The sequence below is a fragment of the Arvicanthis niloticus genome, chromosome 27 (genome assembly GCF_011762505.2).
Source record: "Arvicanthis niloticus isolate mArvNil1 chromosome 27, mArvNil1.pat.X, whole genome shotgun sequence".
In the NCBI taxonomy this organism is placed as follows: domain Eukaryota; kingdom Metazoa; phylum Chordata; class Mammalia; order Rodentia; family Muridae; genus Arvicanthis; species Arvicanthis niloticus.
This window is the reverse complement of record NC_133435.1, coordinates 3824802-3836990: the sequence shown is the minus strand read 5'-3', so window position 1 is coordinate 3836990 and position 12189 is coordinate 3824802. Positions and strand designations below refer to the sequence as shown.

The window sequence follows — 12189 nt, the reverse complement described above, 5'->3', positions numbered from 1 at the left end:
CTTGTCACTCTTATCTGAATATTTACTTTCAAATACATACACTTTGCTTAACATTTATTTTGTTTTAATTATGTGTATGTGCATGTGCCCTGGGAGTCCAGAAAAGGGTATCTGATTTATTAGAGCTGTAGTTAAGGCTGGTTATAACAAGTTTACTGTGGGTGTTGGTACTCTTATATAAGAGCAGTAAACACTTAACTGCTGAGCCATGTCTGCATCACTATAGGCAGCATTTTGAATGAAAAGCTTTGTTCTTTATATGATCAAATTCTATCAATAAATTGAAACAATATTAACGAAAACATTAACTTTATACATAAGATTAACTCCTCCCAGAGTGGGCGTGGTAGCTCACTCTTGCAATCTTTGTACTAAGATACTAAGTTTGAAGCTAATGAGACTAAGTGAAACACTGTCTCACAGAAGGAAGATGAAAAGCTCCCAAATACAGAGACAAGCAGGTGAAGAGACTGACAGTGAACAGGAAGAATTACACTAATCAAATAAGCGTCTTTTGAGACAGCGAATACTTCTGCAAATCTAAATAATGCCAGGCAGAACAAAAATAGATTAAAGAAAAATTATAATGAGCACAGATCATTAAACAAAATAAGCTATTAAGACAACATTTCACTTCATTCAGGCCATGAAATTTCATGAAAAAAGTTCCTATGGAAGTCTCCCCTGTCGAAGATGAATTTAAAGCAGAATGTCAATTTTGATAAATTAAAATCATAAAAGGAAGGAAAAAACTTCAAAACAATACACAACATGAATGACAATTAAGATCTAGAGACAATGAAGTATGCATTATGGAGAAGGGACTAGGTACGGTGGTGCATGTCTTTAATCTTAGCACACAGAAGGCAGAGATAGGTGCATTTCTGTGAGTTCCAGGCTAGTCAGGGCTACAAATTGAGACACAGTTTCAAACAAACAAGCAAACAAACAAACAAACAAACACTGAAGAGAAGCTGGAGAGATGGCTCAGCAGTTAAGAGAACTGACTGCTCTTCCAGAGGTCCTGAGTTTAATTCCCAGCAACCACATGGTGGCTTATAACCATCTGTAATGGAATCTGATAACTTCTTCTTTCTGGTATATTTGAAGACTGCTACATCCAATCTACAGAACACACACACACACACACACACACACACACACACACACACAAACACTGAGGGAAGAAAGCCATTCTGATGTTGGTACTTTATAAAAAGCAGTTTGATTTATCAAATGCTACGTAGTTTGGAAACAATAATTTTTCCTCTATAAATTTATTCTGAATATACAATCAGGTATAGATATAAATGTCTAAGATTATTATGTTTCTATTATTTAGTAAAGTATGAACTATGATTGGGCTGTTAAAAATCCTGTTTTTAGGGACTGGAGAGATGGTTCACCAGTTAAGAGCAATGGCTATGCTTTTGGAGGACCCAGGTTCAGTTCCCAGTACTCCTATGGCAGCTCACAATTGTCTGTATTTCTAGTCCTAGAGGATCAGATGTCCCTTGTTCTGGCTTCTGCAGGCACCAGGCATGTGATATGGTACACAGACATACTGACAAAGCAAAACATCCATAAAACATTAAAAAAAAAACCCAAACAACTATTTTTAAATGTTTGTGTGTACATTTATACATAAAGACAGACTATAATTTATATAATATTAATCATTTTGGTTTTTGGTAGGAGTATCATTGATGTTTCTCCTAGTTTACCTTCTATATAAAGTTCTATTTCTACAGAGTCTATTTTATGACTACAAGTTTTAAAACCCACTTTATGTTATAATGAAGCATATTTTGTACAATGTATGATAAAAATATATTTATCATTTTAAAAGACAGTCACAAATATTCATGGATTTCTTCCATTATATAGGACCACCATATATGACATGAAAATTCAAAGCACATTTAGAAGGCTTTGTGTTTTCTACAGTAGTGAGTAGGATTGTTCAAATTGTGAGAACTGGCCACACCAGACATAGAATCAAGATAAAACTCAACTGAGTGAACACAGACATACTCAAGTGAGATCACAAATAGTAAGTCAATCACCTGCTCTGTATCCATCTGTCTACTCACAAAGGTGGAAATATGATGGTAGGTGGAACTGTTAGTTTTCAATGAAGGAATTCTGTTTATGTCAATGTTCTGGAAAATAGGAAATAACATATGGTTAGAGTTAAAATTTCAATTAAGAGAGGATCCAATGCAAAAAGTAAAACTGTTTTTTTCTTATTTGAAACAATATTTTGCTATGTAGTCTGAGACTGGCCTGGACTTATGGCAAATCTCAATCTCCTGAGTGCTGGGATTACAGAGTACACTGCCACAAAATTGTGCACTAATCAATGCTATAGTTTGTTCCAAAGTTTGTTTTATTTTAATCCCCACTAGAAGATGCTAGGAGGAAACAAGGTAGAAACTTCAGGGGTGATTAGGGCAGCTCTTCTAAATGAACAGATTCATCCTTTCAAGGGATTAATAGATCCCAAGGCTAATTGTTTCCAAAGTCAATCTGTTACAAAGGCCAGTTTGCTTAGATAGCCTTGTTTGTGGCTTTGATGCTCTCATCAACTTGTGACTGCCAGTAAGACCAACAGCAGGTGCCACCCATTCGTCTTTTCTCTATGAATTACTTTGCCTCTTGCACTGTATTATTAGAAACAGAAATGCACTAAAACAAGACTGGTGTTAAAATCTGCTTAATAACGAAAGAAATCTTTTCAAAGTTAAATTACTTCACGTTTTAATAAAAAAAACTTCATTTTTTAATTCTTCAAATACCTTCTAGATATCTGTACTATAGTCAGTGTTTCTATTTCAGTTCAGAAGTTCACCCTAACTTCTCAGTTATTTAAAGAGACATTTAGTTTTGCTGTAGCATCCCCTACACTCTTTACTGGGGACTTTTATCCAGGGCCTTGCACATGCTAGGCAGGTGCTCTCCTTCACTGACTTCATCTTAAGAACTCAGAGCACTTTCAAATGTCCTGAATACAAATGTACTTATAAGACACACCAAATCAAGTTAGAGCACAACTAGTCACAAAAAGTCCACTATGGCTCTTCATGAATTAAGTTCTGGTCTGGAAACACTATTTGATTTTTAAGCACACTAATTCCACAAGTCTCAAAAAGATGAAATAAGCTACTTCCCTGTTTCTGTTACTTTGGCATAAAAATAGACCATTACAATTTATTATGTATCAATATATAATTAAATCAATTATACTAAACAAGCGATTTCTGAGTGATCACCATGTCCAAGCTAGGCATTGTCATAAAACAGAAAATAAAGTAAAGTAACAACCCCTGCCTTCAAGAAACTTAAATTAACACTTTTTTTTTTTTTTTTTGGTTTTTCGAGACATGGTTTCTCTGTGTAGCCCTGGCTGTCCTGGAACTCACTCTGTAGACCAGGCTGGCCTCAAACTCAGAAATCCGCCAGCCTCTACTTCCCAAGTGCTGGGATTAAAAGTGTGCGCGACCACTGCCCAGCTCAAAGTAACACTTCTAAAAATGAGTTCTTAATGAATTGACATTCTGTATGTAACCTAATAAAAGTCCCTTCACAGAGAAATGCCAACAATTTCTTTGAGTCTTTTCTGCACCTGGCTCTGTCCCTCAGCTTTCTTATGAAAAGAAGGCACAAAGCTATTTCTATGTTGCATGGTCATGGTGACAATTATTGTGAGAATGATGTGTCTGAGAAAGTGCCTGTTAAACCACAAAGCGGTAACACTGATGAGTGCAGAGGGAGAAGTATAATTGAGAATTAGACACAGTTTTAACATAGATGAGTGGGAAAAACAAACAGGACTACCTCCTAAGAGTCAAATTACCACCAATCATTATTAGTTAAAACACAACTTCCAGTGAACTAGACTTTAGAGTTTAGTCAATTAATCCATGGACTGTCAGTATTGATAGGATGACTTGTAAATGATCTTAAATTGCCCAGTTAACATCAAGCTTCTAGTCTGAGTTCTGCTCTGCTTAAGTTAACACTGGACTTAAACTATCAGGGTACAAGCTAAAAGCAGAGCTCAGCAGTACCTGAGACTGGTTCACACGTCAAAGGGGGAGACAAAATATCAAACTATGACAAGTCCCATAACTACATATACATAAAACAAGCCTGTTTGTTCCCTGCATCTAGTACTATCTCTAAAGGCAGTGCAAAAAAGAAAGGCCATATCTGGATACCTGGGAGACAGAAGCAGGTAGATCTCTATAAGTTCGAGGCCAGCCTGGTCCACATAGTGAGTGTCAGGGCAGCCAGAACTACATGGAGAAACTCTGTCTTGAAAAACAACATCAACAACATGAAAAAAACAAAAAAGAACAAGCCTGCTTTCAAATGTGCACTATACCACAGAAGACACTACGGTGTGCACAACACTGAGCTTTTCAACACTATGGCTGCTCACATTTGCAGTCTCAGAAGTCTCAGAAGTGAGTCTTTTCTTTTTCCTTTTCTTTTGGAACAGAGCCTTACTACGCTCAATAGCTATCCTCCTGCCTCAGCTTCACAAATTCTGGGCTAGCATGTCTATTCTAGTACTCATACAATTATCTATAGAACAATTAATGTAACTTTTCGGCAAATAAAGGCTATAAGAAAGTAAAAAGCAGAATGGTCAGCAGCATGAGAGAAACCAAAACCAGGATGCTTTGCAAACACCAACTGTTTTGAGACCACTGTGGAAACCACAGCACATATGGGAACAACAAGGGTTAGGGAACACTGAGCAAAATGCCAGTACTGTTGTTTTGTTAACAGTTCTTAAAGACATACATTAAAGTATTAATAGGTAAAACAACATCTAGGATTTTAAAATACTCCATATATACTTGTATAATATTATTTTTAAAACTCATTTAAACAAAGCTCTAGGCAATTCACCTCAAAGGGGGATGGGACAGGTGGTGGCAGCCTGGCCACTTTAGCAGATCTCTGTTTTTCCACAAGCACTGCTTCCTTTCGAGCTTTTATGTGCCTTAAAAGAAAAGAGATGCCACCAATTAGTCTCTCGGGTAATACCTGTTTTCACCAAGAGGACCGGAAATGCATTTACTTGATACCAGTACAGAGTCATAAACATAAAGCCAGAGACTCATCTTCTAAGTGAGTCCACACCCAGTTTGCTGCTTGACAAAGCATACATGTTTGAACATGTTTACCAGCTACAAGAGGCTTATATAAAGACAGGAGGGTCAACTGAGAGGGTCAATCAAGAGTTCTTTACAATAATAGCAGAACTAAAATTAGTTAAAGATAGGCCACTGTGTAAAATGACCAATACAGACCACTAACAGTATGCAAAAGTTACTAATGACTGAAGCTTTCCAGTCTACAACTGCAGGTGTGTGCATGTCTATGTGTGCGTGTTTTGAGACAGTCTCATTATATAACCCTGACTGGCCTAGAACCCAATATATACAGAACAGGCTGGTCTTGAACTCACAAAGATCTGCATGCTTATAATTCACAAGCACTGGATTTAAAGGTGTGTGCCACCATACCCTGCCCTAAGACTTTTGTAATGCTCTCAATCACACAAATCTTTTTACTTTGTTTTTACATCAGAGACAGTTTCTGGCTGAACTGTCCACACATTAAACCACTCCCTACTGCATTAGTGAGCACAGTTCAGAGTGCCATGGATACACAACCTTGTATTTGGTATTCACAGCCTTCCACACACCCTCTATTTCTTGCCACAATGATTTCAGCTGAAAATATGGTAAAGGTTATTTTGTCACCTGGTTTTCTGTTTCATTAACATTTCTTTTTGATTTTTCTGCACTTTTAGGGCTTCTTTATGCCTCACTTCTGCTTTTCTTTTTCTTTCTGCTGCCCGACGAGAAAGAGCTTCCAAGTCAGGTTCCTAGAAGTATATGTTACTTAAAACTCACGTTATACAAGAGGAACAGAAATGTGTCTACTTGATATCAACATCTTACCTTGCAATTCCATCATCTCTTCCCACAGTACACAGTTATTTCCCGAAGCATGGCAATGGGACCACCACCGCCATGCCACAGTACTAAACATCTAACTTCCTATAAAAACATAAAATATCAAGCTAATCTCCACAAGGTTAAATTAACCAATAACATATTTTATTTAAACTAAAATGCCAAATGTACAGTAATACAGTTGGTTTTCTGGCCTTCAAAAATCATATGGGTGTCATTCAAATGAGCTAGGCCTGGGAAAATGATTAAACACAAGGCCAACAGTGACACAAAAAGGTTAAAAAAAGAAAAAAGTTAGAATGTAGAATTGTTGGTACAAACAAACAAGCTAACATTTCTTCCCTTCTTCCTCCACCCCCTTTTACTCTTTATTTTGTTCTGTTATGCAGCTCTGACTGACCTGTAACTCACTATGCTTACCAGGTTGGCTGTGATCTTAAGGAAGCCCTTCTGTGTCTTTTCTTGGGTTTTAGATTACAGTCACGTATATACACCATGGCTGGCTAAATGACTATTTTCTAGGCATAAATTACAGTAAGCAAATCAAATAAACTCAAGGAATTATCTGAAAACACTGAACTCTAAGTTGCCTTTAGGAAAATTATCAAGAAAAACAAGTGCATATTCAGTCATACATATTTAGAGGTGTCAGGAATGAATTTGAATTTGGAAATCTGAATTTAGTCCCCTGAATGTGTCCAAACTGCTTGAGATAAACAATTTCTAATTGCATAGATTACCATCATTTTATACAGGCAATTAACTGGAATAATGCTAAATTATTATTATTAACCAGAAGAAAGGTATGCTTGGCATGGTTTACAAGGCAATGGATACGCCATTATTCTCATGGTAGAGCAAACTGATTTAAAAAATAAAGGTCAGCTTGCCTCTCCCAGTTCTACACATTAAAACATGTTTATCATGTAAGCAGTCAATAAATCGATTCAATATCACCACACTGTCTCCACCAGTGACCAGATGAGCTCACCACTCACATTCTCTTTAGCCTGACGATGTCCATCTCCCATATGTCTTAAACTTGCCAAATAGAGTTTTTCCAAGTTCTGTATTTTCTGGCTTTGTGCTTCTTCCCATTCTGCCCTTAGCTCCTCAGCCAAATGAGAAACCTGCTGATTTCGCCTCTGTTTTATGCTTTCTCTTATCTGGAAGGCAATGCCCCTTTCTTGTTCTCGAACCTGAAAGATGAGGATTTATACAAAATACATGAAGGGGGTTTAAATATTTAAAAAAAAATTTAACTGAGAATAAGAATGCAAATTAATTCTCTTCAGGTCTACCATTCTCCTAAATACTCATTAGACAGACTATGGTTAGAAAAAAAAAAAAAGTTACACTGACAGAGAAAAAAAAAGGGAGAAGCTATTTAGAAAATTTTTCCTGCATTCATTTGTGTGTATTTGTGCATGGGTGGTGGTGGTGGTGGTGGTGGTGTGTGTGTGTGTGTGTGTGTGTGTGTAGCACAGAAGCCAGAGACAACCTGCGTGAAGGTCCCTGCTTGAGGACCTGGATTGCCAAGCTTGACAGTAAAATATGTTTACATACTGAGCGATCTCAGCAGCCCTCAAAGATATTTCTAAAATTACTTAATCAAATATTGTTTCATCTACTCTACCTCCGATTACACATAAGATGCTAAGAGTAAGATGATTTCACACGTTTCACAGTCAGGGTTAGAACACTCCCTCTCTAGAGTACATCACCTCTGATTCTAGGTAGAAATCTATTACATGACTCACAAAAGCTTAACTTTAAACTTGTCTTAGATGCTCATATTACTAAGTCTAATTCATCTTTCTAGTAGTCTTTTCCAAATTCTCTCTGAGCTTCCTTTTCTAATGTTCACCAACTATGTACCATTGAGATATGACAGAAAGATTTTAACAGTCAGAAACTGAGAAATATTTCTGCAAAATAATGTCTTCTGGACATAACAGAAGTGTTGCAGGCACAGATCTTGCTGACACAAGATCAAGTAAGTCAACACTCCTGAATGGAGGGAGGGTTCATGAGACCCCACCCTAGCTACAGAGCTATTGGGAGCTGACAGCTGCTGGAGGACAGTCAGCTTTCTTCAGCAATATGGTCCAATAGTAAACTGCCCATGTTCCAATGGGTGGCACAATGCAGATGCAGGCAGAATTAAATGAACTCTGGGTTATTAAAAAAAAAAAAAAAAAAAAAAAAGACATGATGTAGGGAAAATAAGAGAGAAAGTTGGGAAGAAAATGGAGGGAGACAAGAGGGGTGGATAATGATCTAAATATATTCTATCCACAAATGCAATTATCAAAGAATAAAAAAATTAAAAAATATAGATATTTAAATAACTATTTTTCAATACTTAGGTTAAACAATATCTTTTAATTCTTCTCCAATCTACTTATTAGCTTATTTTTCAAATGTAAATAAGCAAGAACCAGGGCTCTTTCAAGGATAGAAAAAGCTTGTAAATGCAACACTTTGTTTACAACAATCCAAAACATATGAATGATTTGTGGAAGATAAAAAATTTAAACTCCAAGTAAACAGTACCTGTAGCAATCTTAGTTTTCGTCTTCTTTCATAATCTTCCTTCAAAATGAAGGCTTCTTCATTGGGACTCAATCTCAGCTTTCCATTCATTACCTTTCTTTTCATTTCTGAGTATTGTAAATATAAAGGATCTGAATTGAAGAGAAATAAACAGATGAATGTCTATAAAATATATTACTGAAATACAGCAACAATTAAAATGATTTTAAAACTTCATGTTAATATTTTCAATACTTAAAGGGTAATATATATTTCCTGTATCCAGGAACAAAGTCGAACTTAGCTCCAGTTCTGAATCTGCTCTTTAGATCCCTGGCTGTCAGATGAATGAGGAAAATGAAGCCTGGGTGGAATCCCTCACAAGTTTGTCCCCATCTACAGTTGACTAACAATAGTTCAGTCCTTACTTTTCCCCTGTCTTGGCATTTCCATAGTTTATTAAGCACTTAAAAGATATATTGGCATCAAACAAATGTTTTCACAAGTACAATTTAACACTGATAACCTGTACCTAGTAAAAATAAAAAGGTAACTTTAAGGGCCCCTGGTTTGCTGTATATAATTTGATCATTTAGTACCATTAAATCTCATGGAATATTATCAATCCCCTGGGTTCCATTTAAAGATCCTACAACAATTACAAACACATATTAGTTAGGGGGTTCTACTGTTTCAATAAAACACCACGACCAAAAGCAAATTGGGAATAAAGGGTTTATTTCAGCTTGCATTTCCACATTATAGTCCATCAGTAAGGGAAGTCAGGGCAGGAACTCAAATGGCAGAAACATGGAAGCCAGGAGCTGATGCACAGGTCACGGTAATGTGTTGGTCACTAGCTCCCTCAATCTACTTTCTTATCCCATGCAGCATGACCTGCCCAAGGATGGCACAGCATACAATGGATCTGGCCCTTCCACAACAACAATTAATCAAGAAATCGTATTACACATGTGACTATAGGCAGATCTTATGTGAGCATGTTTTCAATTGAATGTTCTCTTACTAATGACTCTAAGTTATGTCAAGGCGATATAAAAGTTTTTACAAAGTTTTTTTTTTTTTTAATGACCATTTTTAAAAATCCCTATAGGATAATTATAATGGCATAAGTACTTAGATTCCTGGGTCTAGTCTGGGTGTTCTTGATGGCCTCCCTACACTTTTTTTTTTTTTTTTTGTCTCTGTAGTTCTGGGATGGAACTCCAGGCTTTGCACATGCTCACGCTTCCACTGTGCTACAAATACAATCCCCCTCCTCTTCTCTAGAACTTAAGATTTTTCTTTGATGTGCTCTTATCTAGAGGAATGTAGTATGTGAGAGCTGGTGTAACTTGAAACTCTTTCCAGGTAATTCTGCTATCAACCTGTTCCCATGACCACCACACCAGAACGTATACACGTAGCATCAGCACACCGCAATCTTATCCGAGACGAGTGCACATCTCTCTGGTCTCTCTACAGTGATGAGGCAGGCAAATTTATTATTGGATGTTTACAGCTGTGAAGCCAGTTTAAGCTCAGATGCAGCTAAGGAGCCGTCTTCTATGAGTGAGCCTCACCTAGAACACAGACTATCTATATTCATACAGGGATAGCTCCTCCTTTAATTTTTCACTATTATTTGTCTTGTGTCGATAGGGTCTTAATAACTGAGTGATAGTAGCTTTAGTTTTAAAAACCCTTACTATTCAAATATAACAACTTAAAAATACTGTTTCAATGAAGTGCTTGGGCAACCTAGTAGAAATACCTTTTGCAGAGAATTCTCCATTACAACTGCCGTCAGGACAAGTATGAACTTATTCATCACCTCATGTCTTTTGTCTAAAAAAAACCGTCTTGCATCCTATAAATAATTAAGGGTGGACTGAACGAGACCCAGTCATGACTATATCCAAGAGAATAAATGGCAAACAGCAGTAATTGCTTGAATTGAAAACCTTTTCCGGCGGTGGTGGCGCACGCCTTTAATCCCAGCACTTGGGGGGCAGAGGCAGGCGGATTTCTGAGTTCGAGGCCAGCCTGGTCTATAGAGTGAGTTCCAGGACAGCCAGGACTACACAGAGAAACCCTGTCTCGAGAAACAACAACAAAACAAAACAAAACAAAAGAAAACCTTTTCCAATACACCCCACTGACATTCTTAAGGAAAAAACTCCTGAGGATGGTTGAGGCGCCAAGAGAGGAATGTTGTAAGTTGTTTTCCATAGGAGAAAAGTATTCCTCCTACACCTATTAAATAGTTTCCTGTTACCTGGTTTGTTCACTAGTCATTTCTATCCACGTGGATTACGTTCTGTTTGTTCTGTTTTAAGTGTCCAATAATGATGGACACAGTAGGACTTATCTTGATAGATTTCATTCTGAGGACTAGGCAGTACCTGACACACAGTAATCACAAAATTAACAGTAAATGTGGATGCAAGAGCCGACACTGCCGTTCATTAACAGAAGGCAGCAGCCAAGTTTCAAATCCCTTGGGTCTTGTTAACTTTATTCCGTGTAAGGGGAGTAATAGCCAGCACTCGAGGCTGTACTAAATGTCTGGCTTAATTACTTCCAAACCGCCGAACACATTCTAGTATAAGACTGACGACAACCATTCGCTGCTATGGTTTCTTGAGGCAGGGTCTCACGATGCTTGTTGCCCAGGCTGGTCTCGAACTCGAGACAATCTTCCTGCCTCAGAACTTCCTTGCAAGTGTTGGGATTACAGGGTGAACTAACAGTCCCGGCTGGGACTGCCATTTTTTTTTTTTTTTTTTTTCAAAGCTGAGAGCAAGACAGAAGAGCGACGGGTGGCGGATGCCACAGAAAGGCCGAGCTCTCGGCAGGACCGGCCTCGGGGCGGTTTAAAGGGCCGGAAGATTCGCCAGCCTGCTCGAGGCCTGTCGGAAGAACCCCGACGGGGCTCCGTCACTCACCTGACAGCGTGTGTGGTCGGACCTCACGACACACAGGCACCCGCACCCCGCCAGCTACCCAGCAGCCGTTTGGGTACCTGTGGGGCAGCCATGGCCCAGCTCTCGTCACTTCCGTCATTCAAACGGCCCGCCAATGGCGGGATCGGACAGCGGGAACCAGCTTGGGACCGCCTCCGCAGGGGCCGCCGGGAAGGCCGCGCCGTGCCAAGCCCCCGCCTACCTCCAGCCCAGCGCAAGCGCAGCCCCGCCCACATACACGCACGCACGCACGCACGCACGCGCAGTCTTGCGCAACGGGCCATTATCCCCCTCAACGCGCCGGTGTCTTGTCCCGTTTGCTCGGTGGTGTTATGTTTCCGGCAGTCAACCCTGGGTCGGGTTCAGAACCTGAAGGAGGATGTGTGAGAACGATTTTGAACCAGGAAGTGCAGTTCACATACTATACTCTGACACCGAGACAACTCAGGCTACCTTTATTTATACATCTTATTTTTTCACGTAGTCTCTCTTAAGAACTTCCTACGTTCAAGTGCACACCGTGCTTACTGCTCAATCGCCACGGTTTCCCTCTAACCCATGAACTGTATCAAGAAAGATGAAATATAGGTTCAACAAGCGGTTAACACCTAACCCGGCACATTGGTACATAACCAATTGCGGTTACAGTATAGAGAGGTGATAAACTACTTTCCCGTGAAATTCTGATTTAA

At 38.7% G+C, this 12189-nt stretch overlaps 1 protein-coding gene across 9 annotated transcripts in view; it reads right to left on the bottom strand.

Annotated features, from left to right (window-relative positions):
* Cep295 (centrosomal protein 295) overlaps positions 1-11713 on the bottom strand; it is a 34944-nt gene extending 23231 nt beyond the window's left edge. For 5 of the 9 annotated variants that reach the window (XM_076926014.1, XM_076926015.1, XM_076926016.1 and 2 more), the window contains exons 1-6: positions 11480-11677; positions 8553-8683; positions 6995-7195; positions 5781-5905; positions 4921-5014; positions 2067-2162 (exon numbers count right to left, since the gene is read on the bottom strand). In XM_076926014.1, coding sequence (XP_076782129.1) covers positions 2067-2162; positions 4921-5014; positions 5781-5905; positions 6995-7195; positions 8553-8683; positions 11480-11597 — 765 coding nt within the window. In that variant the 5' untranslated portion in view covers positions 11598-11677. Of the gene's footprint in view, positions 1-2066; positions 2163-4920; positions 5015-5780; positions 5906-5981; positions 6081-6994; positions 7196-8552; positions 8684-11479 lie in introns of those variants that run through there. The other 4 variants (XM_076926020.1, XM_076926021.1, XM_076926017.1 and 1 more) reach the window with 3 other exon arrangements.
* Positions 11714-12189: the final 476 nt, after the last annotated feature.